This window comes from Phocoena phocoena, chromosome 12 (assembly GCF_963924675.1).
Source record: "Phocoena phocoena chromosome 12, mPhoPho1.1, whole genome shotgun sequence".
Classification (NCBI taxonomy): domain Eukaryota; kingdom Metazoa; phylum Chordata; class Mammalia; order Artiodactyla; family Phocoenidae; genus Phocoena; species Phocoena phocoena.
The window spans coordinates 50,010,347-50,025,093 of NC_089230.1; the positions used below are offsets into that span (position 1 = coordinate 50,010,347).

Consider the following 14,747-nt stretch of genomic DNA (forward strand, 5'->3'; position numbering starts at 1 on the left):
GGAAAGATATACCATGTTCTTGGGTTGAAAGAATCAATATTGTTAAAATGACCATGCAATCCAAGGCAATCTATAGATTCAATGCAATCCCTGTCAAATCACCAATGCCATTTTTCACAGAACTAGAACAAAATTTTTAAAAATTTGTATGTGAACACAAAAGACCCCAAGAGCTGAAGCCATCTTGAGAAAGAAAAATGGAGCTGGAGGAATCACACTCCCTGACTTCAGACTATACTACAAAGCTGTATTAATCAAAACAGTATGGTACAGGCACAAAAACAGGCATACAGATCAATGGAACAGATCAATGGAAAGCCCAGAAATAAACCCCCACATCTACAGTCAATTAATGTATGACAAAGGAGGCAAGAATATTCAATGGAGAAGAGACGGTCTCTTCAACAAGTGGTGCTGGGAATACTGGACAGATACATGTAAAAGAATGAAATTAGAACATTCTCTAACACCATATACAAAAATAAACTCAAAATGGATTAAAGAACTACTGTCAGACCTAAATGTAAGACTGGACACTATAAAACTTCTAGAGGAAAACTTAGGCAGAACGCTCTTTACCATAAATCACAGCAATAGTTTTTTGGATCCCTCTTCTAGAGTAATGGAAATAAAAACCAAAATAAATAAACAGGACCTAATTAAACTTAAAAGCATTTGCACAGCAAAGGAAATCATAAACAAAACAAAAAGACAACCTACAGAATGGGAGAAACTATTTGCAAATGATGTGACCGACAAGAGGTTAATTTCCAAAATATACAAACAGCTCATACAGCTTAATATCAAAAAAAGAAACAGTCCAATCAACAAATGGGCAGAAGATCTAAATAGACATTTCTCCAAAGAAGACATATAGATGGCCAATAGGCACATGAAAAGATGCTCAATATCGCTAATTATTAGAGAAATGCAAATCAAAACTACAATGAGGTATCACCTCACTCTGATCAGAATGGCCATCATCAAAAAGTGTACAAATAATAAATGCTGGAGAGGATGTGGAGAAAAGGGAACCCTCCTACACTGTTGGTGGGAATGTAAATTGGTGCAGCCACTATGGAGAACAGTATGGAGGTTCCTTAAAAAAAACTAAAAACAGAGCTACCATATGACCCAGCAATCCCACTCCTGGGCATATATTTGGAGAAAGCTATAATTTGAAAAGATACATGCACCCCAATGTTCATAGCAGCACCATTTATAATATCCAAGATATGGAAGCAACCTAAGTGTCTGCTGACAGATGAATGGAAAGAGAAGATGTGGTAATATATACACAATGGAATACTACCCAGTCATAAAAAAAGAGTGAAATAATGCCATTTACAGCAACATGGATGCACCTAGAGATTATCATACCAAGTGAAGTAGGTCAAAGATAAATATAACGATATCACTTATATGTGGAATCTAAAAAAATGATATGAATGAACTTATTTACAAACAGATACAGACATAGAAAGCAAACTTATGCTTACCAATGGGGAAAGCAGGGTGGGAGAGGAATAAATTAGGAGTTTGGGATTAACATATACACACTACTATATATAAAATAGATAACAAGGACCTACTGTATAGCACAGGGAACTGTACTCATATCTTGTAATAACCTATAATGGAAATAAATCTAACAAATGTATGTGTGTGTGTGTGTGTATTATATATATATATATATATATATATATATATATCTGAATCACTTTGCTGTAAATCTGAAACTAACACATTGTAAATCAACTATATTTCAATAAAAATTTTAAAATAAATAATTATTTTTCAAAATAAATAAATAAAAATGGGCAAAGGACTTGAATAGACATTTCTCCAAAGATGATATATGTGGCCAAAAACCATATGAAAAGATACTCAATATCACTATTAGAGAAATGCAAATCAAAACCACAATGAGATACCATTTCACAACCATTAGGATGGCTACTATCAAAAAAAACCCAAAAAACAAAAGCAAAACAAACAAACAACAGAAAATAGCAAGTGTTGGAGAAGATGTAAAGAAATGGGAACCCTTGTGCACTGTTGGTGATGTGAAATGGCACAGCCTCTGTGGAAATCAGTATAGAGATTCCTCAAAAAGTTAAAAATATTACTACTATATGATCCAGTAATTCCGTTTCTGAGTATACACCCAAAGGAATTGAAAGCAGGATCTCAAAGATGTATTTACACACCCATGTTCATAGTAGCATTATTCACAATAGCCCTGAGAGAGAAGCAACCCAAATGTCCTTTGATGAGTGGATGGATAAAAAAGTGTGATATAAACATACAAGGAAATATTATTCAGCCTTAAAAAGGAAGGAAATCCCATCACATGCCACAACATGGATGAACTTTGAGGACATTATGGCTAAGTAAAATAAGCCAATCACAAAAAGACAAATGCTGTATGAAATATCTAAACTAGTCAAATCAAATTCTTGGAAACAAAGTAGAATGGTGTTTTCTAGGGCCTGGGGAGAGGAGGAAATGGAGAGTTGTTTAATGAATTATAGAATTTCAGTTTTGCAAGATGAAAAAGTTCTGGAGAACTGTTGCAGAACAATGTGAATAAAGCTAACACTACTGAACTGTACATTTAAAAATAGTTAAGATGGGGACTTTCCTAGCAGTCTAGTGGTTAAGACTGCACACTTCCTCCACAGGGGATGTGGGTTCGACCCCTGGTTGGGGAACTAAGATCCTACATGCCACACAGTGCACCCCCCCCAAAATAAAAAATTTCTTTTTAAATTAAAAAAAAAGTTAAGATGGTAAAATTTATGTGTTTTTCACCATAATTTTTAAGGCAGGTAGATGGTTCCAAATGGTCCAGCTTGCACATGAGTCTGAGTATAACATGGAGAACAGGTACAATGGTATTCCACTATGAGTTATTACATTAGTTATAAATACAGAGAGTGCTTTTTTAGGGGGAAGAGAGTTTTATCTTTTTCACTGAAAGTAGAATATATAGCCTGCTATGGTTAAAATAAAGACTTAGATCTTCAAATGTTTTTGAGAGATTAGCCTGTCAGACTTTTTAAAAACGATTTCAACTATTGGAGTGAATCTACTAGCATATAATTACAGATGAAAGACTTATGGAGAAGGTGAGTGTCTCTAGAGGATTTTGCTGAGCCCTAACCAGGGATGAGCCCCAAACTAGAGGAGCCCTTGGTAAGTCTATTTGTTCCTGGAAATTTAGGTTTTTTCTAATAGATTTTAAGAGCCCATCTAGTCTGGGATGCCTGCCTTCATCCCATTAGTCTTGGTATGGGATGAGCTTTTTGGTTATTAATGGCTCATCTCTTACCCTACAGAGTAGAGTAGTAAATCTACTTTTATTTCCAAATCGCCTTTGGCTAATATGGGATAACAACGGTTATCTCAATTTCTTTGGTTTTTATCATTTATTCAAAGGCCAAACTTATCCTACAAAGAGTAGAGTGGCAAACTAATTAACTACCATCACCTACTATACATCAGTCACTATACTGGACAATTTGCCCATTTTGTTTTTTTCCCTAAACTACACGATATTAAAATAGATATTAATGCCATTTTACAGTTGAAGCTAAAAAAAATTAAGTTATTTGCCCAAGGCCCAAGCAGGAGAGAGCTAGGATTCAAACTGAGATCTGCCGTACACTTAAGCCTACACTCTTTCTAGTACATTATATCACCTCCCTAGTCACAGAGAGTTATAAGTAGAAGAATTGTCTGGTCTACTCATTTTATTTCAAATGAAAATAAAAAGGTAAAATACTTCCTTTTCCATCTATTTTACTTATTTAGTAAAGAGTAGATGGCCCCAGGCAATCTTCTCTAAACGTTTCTGCTTACCCCTTCTCTTAATATGACAACCAGAAAAATACGGTACCTAACCAGAAAATTATTATTAGATGCTGTAAGAATTAGTGCAGATGCTTATGTAGTAATGTATTCCTAATAGTGTTGACCACCATTATTTCTATACACAAAACCTAATAGTCTTCATTGCACAGTTGATTTACTGAACTGACAAGCACTTAAATTCTAGAATTGTTAAGTCAGGATTTTAAGACTAGAACTAAATTATTTAATAGAGAATAGAAGAAAAAGTCATTTACTTAGAAATCCCATGCATATATTTTCATCTTACATTTCTCATAGCAGAAAGTACAAAATGTATATTCATTTTTCCATAATACCTAACAAGAAGAAATGCTTATTTCTTTTAAAATACTAAGACTACTCACTAAAATCAGTACCTGAAAAACTTCCAATATTTGTTAATACTGAAAAAAAGTTCACATATGTTGCCACTTCTTAAGAATGAAGGAGACCTGACTTCCTGTTTCTGTTGTTAATCGGCATCATGTTAGCAAGAAGGAACAGGCAGGGGTTCCAGGAAGGTGTGATGACTCTGAATTCGGTTTAGAAGCTGCTGTGCCACCGGTTTGAATTCTGTTTCCCAATGGAGTTTGTGATAGTTTTTTAGGTCTTGGTCAAAACTCCCATTCAGTGCTAGTTCTTCATCTGTATCAGAAAAATTAACATTACAGCAATTATTTAGAAACATAATCCTACTGAATTAAGTTTAATTTTTGAGGGCATGAGTTAAACTCATCCTGGATCATCTCTAATTAATTCCAACAAGGCTTTTTTTTTTATGGGAGGAGTTCTTTAACTCTTTTCTGTTCTTTACAAAAACTTTTAAATAAGTATAGGTTAGTCTCTTAATTTAAAAAAGATAATAATCTTCTCAAAAAAAAAATCCTAGATTGACTTGAGCTCTTACTTCAATCTATCCCTAACGCTTACATGTTAGTCTACATCCAAAAGTCAGATCACAATTTCTCAGAATAAACAAAGTATTAATAGTTTATTTCCTCATCTGCACATGAGAAAAGTTAATTACTTCAGTGGTTAACAGGTATAAAAGAAGTTAGGAAATCTTTGGGGAAAGTAGCACAGGTGAATTTGACACTGTCAACTTGACTAAAAATCAAATTGCTCATTTCAGAGCAGGCCAGACATACTTCTTTGAAAAGACAACTCCTCCCTCTGCCACCTTATGCTCTCACCAATAAAAGTGAAAAGTGGGAGACTGAGAATCCTAAGGAGTATCAGAATCCCAAGTGAGTCCATGGATAATGCAGAAAGGCACTTGTAAAAAAAAAAAATGCAATATTACAACCCTGATTTGCTTTTTTTTTTTTTTTTTTTTGCGGTACGCGGCCTTCTCACTGTTGTGGCCTCTCCCGTTGCGGAGCACAGGCTGCGGACGCGCAGGCTCAGCGGCCATGGCTCACGGGCCTAGGCACTCCACGGCATGTGGGAATCTTCCCGGGCCGGGGCACGAACCCGTGTCCCCTGCATCGGCAGGCGGACTCTCAACCACTGCGCCACCAGGGAAGCCCTTGATTTGCTTCTTAATCCAAGGGCACTCTGAATTCTGTGAATGTCATAAGTATATCCAACGCACGTAGGAAGACAAATGGCTACTGAGGTTTCTGCACCGACCTGCCACTGCATTTTTCTTTGTTCATATTGGACCCCATGTGAAGGACTTCAGGACAATGCACTGGCCTGCCAGTCAGAAGGTTGCTCTGCTACTTCCTAGGTCTGAGGCCTTCTTAAGTGGTAACCACTAAGTCCTAAAGTGACCACAAATATTGCTACTTGCATAATTCGCAAACTTTTTTCATAAGGCCAATTAAAATCCTACCATAAAATGCTTCATTAGTGTTTACATCAAATTTTCTACCCTGAATATTTTCAGTACACAGAGTGTACTTTGGCACTATTGGTGTTAGTGTCACCATCCAGGATAAGATAAGTCTGGAATCCCAGTCTGTACCTTCCCCTCCTCTCCTCCAGCCAAGTGGACAGCTATGCAGCTCTGAGATAAGTTCCGGGCAGACACACACACTTCAGCGAGGCTCTCCATGGAGACCCCTGTAAGCAAACCTGGCTCTCCCTACCCATTTGATAATCAGGGCCTTGAAAGAAAGAGAATACAGATGGTGTTCAATGCCTTCAAAGTCCTTCACGTTGGGCTACTTCCAAACAAAAGGAGTCTGTGAGAGACTGAGTGCTTTTGAATTTCTAGATCTTCTTCCTGCTCACTCTTCTCCAGATTTTCTGAGCACTAAACTTTCATTAAAAATGAATTCTCTTGTTTCATGCCCTTCTTACCCAAGCAGCTTAGGGCTGAGGGCTGCCCAGGCACCCCACAGTCCTTTCCTCTGCCCAGGGCTTTTGGTTGGATTTGATGGTTTTAGCCAAGTCACTATTTTGGTGTTTGGGGGTTTTTTAATCTAACGTCAAGACTATGTTACTTTTCTTAAGGCTTAGCACATAATTAGTTAATCTACACTCAGACCCTATTAATTGTAAATTGGGTTAGGCAAGATAACAAAAGTGGCCAAATACCTATAGGTAAGATAAAAGCAGTCTCAAGTTTCAAAGTAAATACAGCAAATGCCTAAAATGTGTCATATTGCACTAGGTATTAAATTTTGGAACTTGTACTGCAAAGAATAGCAGAGGCTAATCCAAGAAAAATTTAGGTCTATGATTTTCAAACTTTTTTTTTACTGTGACCTAAGAAGTCCATATTACATGATGACTATATACACACACTTAAATATTCATATACAAATAGCAAATGTTTCACAATAGAATACTTACTTTACTTATTTTACTTATTTATATATTACTACATGTACTATATATTTTTTTAAATAAATTTATTTATTTATTTTTGGCTGCGCTGGGCCTTTGTTGCTGTGTGTGGGCTTTTTCTAGTTGCAGTGAGCGGGGGCTACTCATTGCAGTGGCTTCTCTTGTTGTGAAGCACAGGCTCTAGGCGCACGGGCTTCAGCAGTTGTGGCACGTGGGCTCAGTAGTTGTGGCTCACGGGCTCTAGAGGTAGGTCCAGTAGTTGTGGCGCACGGGCTTAGTTGCCCTCCAGCATGTGGGATCTTCCTGGACCAGGGATCGAACCCATATCCCCTACATTGGCAGGAGGATTCTCAACCACTGCACCACCAGGGAAGCCCCATGTACTAAATTCTGATATTCTGTTTCTTTGCTACTTCATTTTTTAAAGATGCTGGTCACAGTGTGAAAAGTGCTCATTTAGATAACCAATTATTCTTAAACTTTCTTTGTGCACAACACACTTCCAAATACTAGAATTTTAGGTGAGATATTAGAAAGGATTAAAGGACTCAAAACAAGTTTGTCAGTGACCATTAGAACACAATCTCTATCTATTACAGTTGAAGGATCCTGCAGCAGCAATAAAAGCTTCCTCTACTCACGGCACCATTTCCTAGCTTGCTGTTCAGCACCAGGTGTCTCTTGAGGGTTCGATTATTGTTGTGACTTATTATAAGGCACAGTCCTTACATGTTCCAGAAGCACCTGATGGCTCTTTGGCATGGGCTTGGTGATGTGCTCCTCTAACTTGAACACTGGGTCCCCCTCTACCCCATCATATAACCTAGGTGCTAAGTTCCACATACCACAGACGAACGTAAAATAACCTAGTGTCGTTTACTTCACAATAACAAACTGCACACACTAATCACCATTTTCTGGCGATCCTGAGAGAAGCTCAGAGTAGCCTAGCGTGCCAGGGCACACCACTTAAGAACTTCAAGATAAACACATTGCTAATGAGTTTATAAGGAGTGGCTGCAGTACATCAGGAAGTTTCAGACAACATTCTTTTTAAGCCACTTTTCTAAAAGACTGTCAACATCCCAACCACATTGAGGACCATTACTTTCTTTTTCCAGTTCCCCATCAAGAAAAAGTTGGTTGACTTATTACATTGCTTTATCAACTGCCCTACCATCATTTCTAAAAACAGTGCTCACACTTCAGTGTGGGACTTTTGTGATCTAACAGCTCATCCTGTTTTCAAAATGGCCTGTTTTTCAGCTATTTTTGTAAAAGAATTGAAATTTAAGTATACTCTCACTCATGTATCAATTTCACCTGGTGCCACCCAACTGGCCAGACACAGCTACAACCCTGTCAGAAGTAAGGGTCTGATGCCCACACTGTGGAGAGAAGAGCCAGCAGGCAGCCGGTCCTCCACAGTGTGATGACCTGGCTCCCTGATGGACTATGTTGATTTTTGTTCCTCATGCCTCTGTCCCCTTCCACGGCAGGGTAGGGTAAGGGTATACTATGTAATGGAACAGCAGAAAAACACAGGGGCTAGATGGTTACTTTCTGATGAAGAGCCCTGGCCTTGCTACAGTATGATCTTACACAAGTCACCTAACCCTCCTCGACCTACCTACCTCATCTGTCACCTAGCTGATGACCTTAGAGAGATCTTACAAGGATAGAATGAACGTGCTTTTAAAAGTATACAGCACTATTAAAGATAACACTATTGTCAGTTAATCCACAAGCATCAAGAACCTGCTTTGCACAAGGCAATATCCTTCCCCTAAAGTGTCTCCACTGGAGTGGGGAAAAAAAAGATAAAAGTTACAAAACAATAATACAGGACAAGTTACACAGCTCATGATTAATTGCTATATAAGTAGTATAGATTTCCTATGACCATGGGCTTGAAAAGCTCATGGGAAGGGCCTGCAAGGACCGGCAGCATTGGGCCAGGTAGGTAAGGGATATGGCATGAGCAAAGGTACAAGGTTAGGGAAGCACGCGAAGCCCAACCCGGCTGTAGGGAAGGTTGGGGGAGGGAAGAGGTAGGAACAGGCCCGTTACAGTCGAGTGTCCGCCCGGTGTGCTGCCCCTTGCCGCGCAGCCGGCCGTGCCCACATCCCTTCAAGGTGCCACACGGCCCCACCATTTTGTTATATATCATTGACTGCCCCAGACTTAGGTGCCAAAGCAAACCACAGACAGCCTGTGGTCGAGGCAGCTGCTGCCTGAGGCACGAAAGCCCGACACCTCAGGAAAGTGACTCACGGAACCAGTCACATCTCCCCAATGGGACACAGAAAGTCATGCCAACAACAGAGGAGACAGAGTCCCACTCACGGAGCGCGGCAAGAAGACTCGAGGCAGCTGAAGCCACAGCCATGCAGGAGCCTAGAGGGAACGAGGGGGAGGAAGGGCTTTTCCTACAAGAGCTGAGACAGAGCACGGCTCGGTCTCAGCAGGGTGGAGCAGATGACGCCCGCTACTGAGGGGGCCACTTGGGGTCTCCGGTTCCACCTAGAACAACTTTCCTGGTCCTGAGTGCCTGTCTAGCAGGCTCTGGGCAATGCGCTTGTTTCCCGGCTTCCTTCTTCCCCGGACATCCTCTCCTTCAACTCCTTCATTAACCAGGGCAGAGGTTCTCAGTGCTGCCTGAAGAGCAGACTCACCTGTGGGACTTTTTAATGATGCAGATAATCAGCCTCCCACCCAGAGCTCCTGAATCAATTCCGGGGGATGGGGCCAGGACAAGTGTTTTTTTGTTGTTGTTTTTGTTTTTTAATTCCACAGCTGATTCCAATGTTCTGCCACAGTTGAGAACTGAATTAAGGCAAGTTGAACAGGCTTCTGCTCCTGGCAACCTGAGAAAGCGTCACGTCCACGGAGCAGATTGTGAACCTCAATGATTTAAAGTCACGCTCATTTTTCCTACTCTTATGCAAAATTTTATTTACGTGGAAAAAAGCAAATTTCACATCAACCTAGCACACCCGATTCTTTCAAATAGCTTCAGGTTCCGAGTTCCTGTTTAATAACGTGTTGTTACGACACAGCGTTTATGAAGCACTTTCACAACCGTGATTTGAGGCCTTGCTGTCTGTCAAGCTCTGTATCAGGTTCTTTGTACAGGTCTGCTCATTTATTATCCTTACAAGTCTGCAGAGCGGACATCAATCATCCCCATCTTAGACATGAGAAAATATAAGCTCAGAGAGGTTAAGCCCAAGGTTAAAAGCTTGATAAAGCGAGGCCTTAACTCAGAATTGTCTGACTACAGCCTTCTGGTCTTCCTGGAGTGTTCTTAGGATGCTTGTTTGATTTTCACGACTCCCTGCAACAGGGCAGGGATATCACGTCCCCATTTTACAGACGAAAAGACAGGCTCTGAGAGCTTCTCCTGTCGAGTCACCCCACCCCCCGAGAGAGGCTGGATTTGAAGCCACAGCCTCTGAGTCAAACCGAGTCTTTCCACACGGCCTTGCTGATCCAGCACAGTGCCTAGGCAATGGTAGGGACACCTCCGTTTTGGAAAAGAGATTATTTAAACACTCAAACTCATTTACTGACCCAAACCACTGCTGTTAGACCTAACCAAGGATGAAAAAATTATCCTAAAAATAGAAATTTTTCAAGGTAAGACACTCTCATCTTTCCTTTGGTTTGCATCAGTGATTTCCCACCGTTCAATGTAGGGCCCCACTGTAATGTCACATAGTTTCACAGACCCTCCCTCACATAATTAACATAGATGCTAATCAACACGTACGGGTTCATGAAAAGCGTGACTTAATTCAGAGTAGCTTTCAGCTGTATTTCTCAATTACGACAACGTCTATATACTTTTTAAACAACAGCAATACATTTATGCCTAGATCTTCTATTTATGCGGTTTACAGAAAATGCAAACAAGGGGGGAAAGCCACAGAAGAAATCATGACATCAGGCAATGAGTTAAAAGTCCTTGCATCCCACTGTCAATAACATTCAGCCTCTTCCAGAGAGCTCCAAATTATAATAATCTTTAACATGCTCTTGTTACTTATAGAAACAAAACCACCCATACGCCTACCAATCTTTACCCATACAGGTCACAGAAAAAAGTTTTTTCTCATTTTGATAAAGCTCACAGACTCACAGTCAGGGTCTTACCTAAAAACGATGAGAGCAGGACTAAGAGTGTGTTGGCGGCCTCATCTCCAAAACATGACGAAGCACTGGTGATATTTTCACTGAAGTTCCATAAAGTTTTGCACACCAAGCAGGCCAGCTGCCAATCAGTGGGACCAAAATCCCTTAAACAATCCACTAACCTGAGTTAATAAAAGTCAAATTGAGAAGTTATTAGGACAGGATCTCTTTAATTTTTATATCGTTAACATGCTTAACTTTCTGTGAGATTTCATGTGCATTATATATAATTCAGTCTTATTAAAATTAATTTCGTATCTACAAATTTAAGCAGCTCTAAAGTAGCAATAACCTACTTCTGAATTATTTTAAACATCCAATGGAACCTAAATCCCCTCTCTAGCCCTAGCTTGGCACTTCCAAATGTTGAAATACCTCTGCCTGGGAGAAATGAGGAGAGGGACCCAAGCTCCCCGGAATACTGTGTCCTCTGAATCCTGACAGAGTCAGGACCCCATGCCTTGAACTTACTTTTTAATGCCACCTCCTTCTTTTAGGATGACACGCTTGTCTTTATCCACGGTGAGGTTTAGAAGAACGCCACAGGCAGAAAAGCAAATATCCTGGTGCTTAGCATCCAGCAGAGCAATCATGAACTTGTGAACTGGGAGGGCAGAGAACGAATGCAGGCCAGTAAAGCTCAGGGGCCCCAGCTGTATTTCATTTCTCAAATGGCAAAGGGGAAATGGGGAACAGCTTGCAAAACTGGAAACCCTGCTCGGGGACTCGGTCCACTCTTCCTAAGTGGACTTCACCCACTGCTCAGAAGCACCTTCCCCAACATCCACCACTTCAGAACCTGCTCCCCGCCCCCTAGGCCCCCTGTCCCCTGATATTGCTGTATCTGATGCAGGCATCAGCTCCCCCTCCCAGGCAGTGGTAGAGCCCCCGCCCGTGGAGAGGAGGGAACCACGGGCCTTCCAATCACACAGGTGCCATTCATTTCATCTCTAACTTCTGGTTGTTCTCCAGGGCCCTTATGAACCTCCAGCAGCAACTTTCTTTAAATACACAGCCCTGGGAGAGGGGAGCACAGGCTCCAGTGGAGATCTTCCTGGAAGTCTTCCAGGGCCACAGTTTGTAAGACAAGACTTGCGCAGACCGCAGGAAACAAGCCTGTAGTGAGGCCGGACTTCCAGGGCAGGGGATGTCTCATATCAGGACAGGCTCCCAGCCTTCCCTTACTCCTAGAAATGGAACTGTTTGTCCTGTCTTCTCATCCCCCAGCAGGGGCTGGGCGAAGGGTTGGGGGAGAATGAATAAGGTGCGTGCTCTGTTCTACTGCTCACCTGAGAGGTGGCCACCCTGTGCTGACCTTGGCCTACTGATGTGTCACACAGTGAGCTTGGCAAAGGCTGCATCACATGTAAGTGTGTTTTTAAGAGTCTAAAGAATATACACTAGGGCTTCCCTGGTGGCGCAGTGGTTGAGAGTCCGCCTGCTGATGCGGGTTCGTGCCCCGGTCTGGGAAGATCCCACGTGCCGCGGACCGGCTGGGCCCGTGCGCCATGGCCGCTTAGCCTGCGCGTCCGGAGCCTGTGCTCCGTAACGGGAGAGGTCACAACAGTGAGAGGCCCGCGTACCGCAAAAAAAAAAAAAAAAAAAAAGAATATACACTAAAATGTTAACAGTTATCTCTGGGGTAGTGTTTTTTTTAATCTGTATTATCCAAAGTTTCTATCACGAACATAAATAATTAGGTATCTGTTACCGTTTTTACATGAAATATTTAAGACATACAAACAGTATGTTTAGTATACACTCTTGTGTACCTGCTACCCAGTTTAAGAAATAAAACATTACAGATTCAATTTTATATTTGGGGGCAACCATTCAAATGTAACTTTGTCTTAAATGTGGAGTTTATCATTTCCAACTACATTTATACCCTATTCCATTACCATGTGAGTATTACATAAATAATATCCAAGGTTGTTTTGCAGGTTTGAAAACTATATTAATGGCATTATTTCATATATGTCCTCCGATTACTAGCCTTTTTGCTCCTATATTACACGTTTGAGGTTGACGCATGGTGATATATGAACTTCTAGCTCATTTATTTTCATTGCTGTAGAAACTTGGTTGCGTGAATATACCGTAATGTATTTATCCTCTTACCTGTTGATGACATTTAGGTTATTTCCAGTTTTCACTATTACAAGCAGTACTATAATAGACATTCCAGTACGTGATGGAGAATGTCTTTTGAGTCCATTCCCATGGACAGAAATGATGTGTACAGATTAATTGTTTCTCTTAAACACACGCACACGCACACACACACACACACACACACACAGGCACACATGCGCCATCTCAAAACTCAGAAGACCCCTTGTGAAGGAGAGGGAAACGCTAAGAACACAGCCTAGGTCCGTCTTGGCATCCTGAGCTGAGAGCCTTACGGATGGACGGGACAGAATGTGAGGCACCACTTGTCCCAAAGCAGAAACAAGTATCACATTGTCATGACCCAAGCTGCAAAACCGCTCAGCTGTTTATTGGCAAGACATGCCTGTTTATGAATGTGAGTGTCATTAACCCACCATTTTTCTGCACAATGAAATCACAGATGTCATGGTCCTGGGAGAGATTTCCAAAAACGCGCACAGCCTCCAGGATTCCATCCATGTTGTGACTCACAAGGAGCTTTAAGAGCACTGGGTTTTGTGACAAGAGAAATAAAATTAGTGAACTTAAGTTTCAGTTTAAAGTCTATTAGAAACCAATATCATGCTAAATACTGATAATTTTAAAATTAAAAATGATAATAAAATTCCAACCATAGGGGATTTTAGCCAGTACTAAGAAACTAATGTGTCCCCGTATTCAACTTTCTTAGAATTAAATCAGGCTCTTAGATAGTAGCACCAGAAATCAGAAAATATAAATGCCTCCAGTTCTGTGTTTAGTTAGTAAAGTCAAAACCTTAAATGAACATGCATCTACCCAAACCCAACTCTGAACCTTACATTCAGCAATATAGAGCTTTTTGTCTTGAATTATGGAATTCTTCACTTGGTAGTAAGACAAGTTGTTGATCGCTGCCGTACTGTTGATCACCAGCTCCTCACAATCATCAATGGACTTAGATTCTGAAATAAAGTGAGGACAAGGGTGTCAAAGACTCACTGCAGGGCAGAAACCACAACATCCTCACTGCAACCCCAGCAGTGGCAGGGACAAGCCGTTGTCCCAGGCAAGGGCTGTGTGAGGGCAGTGTTTGCCCTCGCTGTTTGCTGCTTTATTTCCCATGACTCTTCCTGCAGGGAAATGCGCCAAAGGCAGGGGACCACTCTGGGCCAGGGTTTGGAACACTCTAAGCTCAGTCCCTCCAGCCAAGGGTCTGGAAAAGTCAGGCTGATCTAGTTCCTGTGTACAAAGGTGCCAACACCACTGAGCAGAGCTTGTTTGCCCTGACCCAGAGGTCCCCCGGGCCCCCCACCCTGGAAGTCTGTTCCCCAGACCTGCCCCCTCCCAAAAGAATGGCCCTCGGGTCATAATCCATCTATAACTCCTATAAACAGCTGCCTTCGAAACACGCAGTCTGATCGCCTCTCAGCTCCTCTGCTACCACCTAGTCCATCTTTCACCTCCCCACTGGCTTCTCTTCTTCTGCCTTTGCCTCTCTGAGCCTGTCCTCAACATGGTGGTCCTTTAAAATTCACTCAGATAACACCACTCCTCTCATCCGGCCCACAGGCCTGACCCAGCTGCCCCAGTCCTTACCTCCCTGGCCTCATTTGCTGCTCCAGCCCCCAGCTCCCCCCGTCCCCACGCCAACCTCACCAGTCTTCTTGCTCTTTTTGAGCACGTCAGCCTGATCCTGCCCAAGAACCTCTGCACTGATAGTCCCCCGG

General features: G+C 41.5%; 1 protein-coding gene across 1 annotated transcript in view; it reads right to left on the minus strand.

Annotated features, from left to right (window-relative positions):
* Positions 1-4,130: 4,130 nt before the first annotated feature.
* The window catches only part of ARMC2 (armadillo repeat containing 2), a 105,601-nt gene continuing 94,984 nt past the window's right edge, over positions 4,131-14,747 (minus strand). Inside the window, exons 14-18 of the mRNA XM_065888821.1 lie at positions 13,860-13,982; positions 13,434-13,547; positions 11,356-11,488; positions 10,846-11,006; positions 4,131-4,539 (exon numbers count right to left, since the gene is read on the minus strand). Coding sequence (XP_065744893.1) covers positions 4,382-4,539; positions 10,846-11,006; positions 11,356-11,488; positions 13,434-13,547; positions 13,860-13,982 — 689 coding nt within the window. The 3' untranslated portion in view covers positions 4,131-4,381. The remainder of the gene's footprint in view (positions 4,540-10,845; positions 11,007-11,355; positions 11,489-13,433; positions 13,548-13,859; positions 13,983-14,747) is intronic.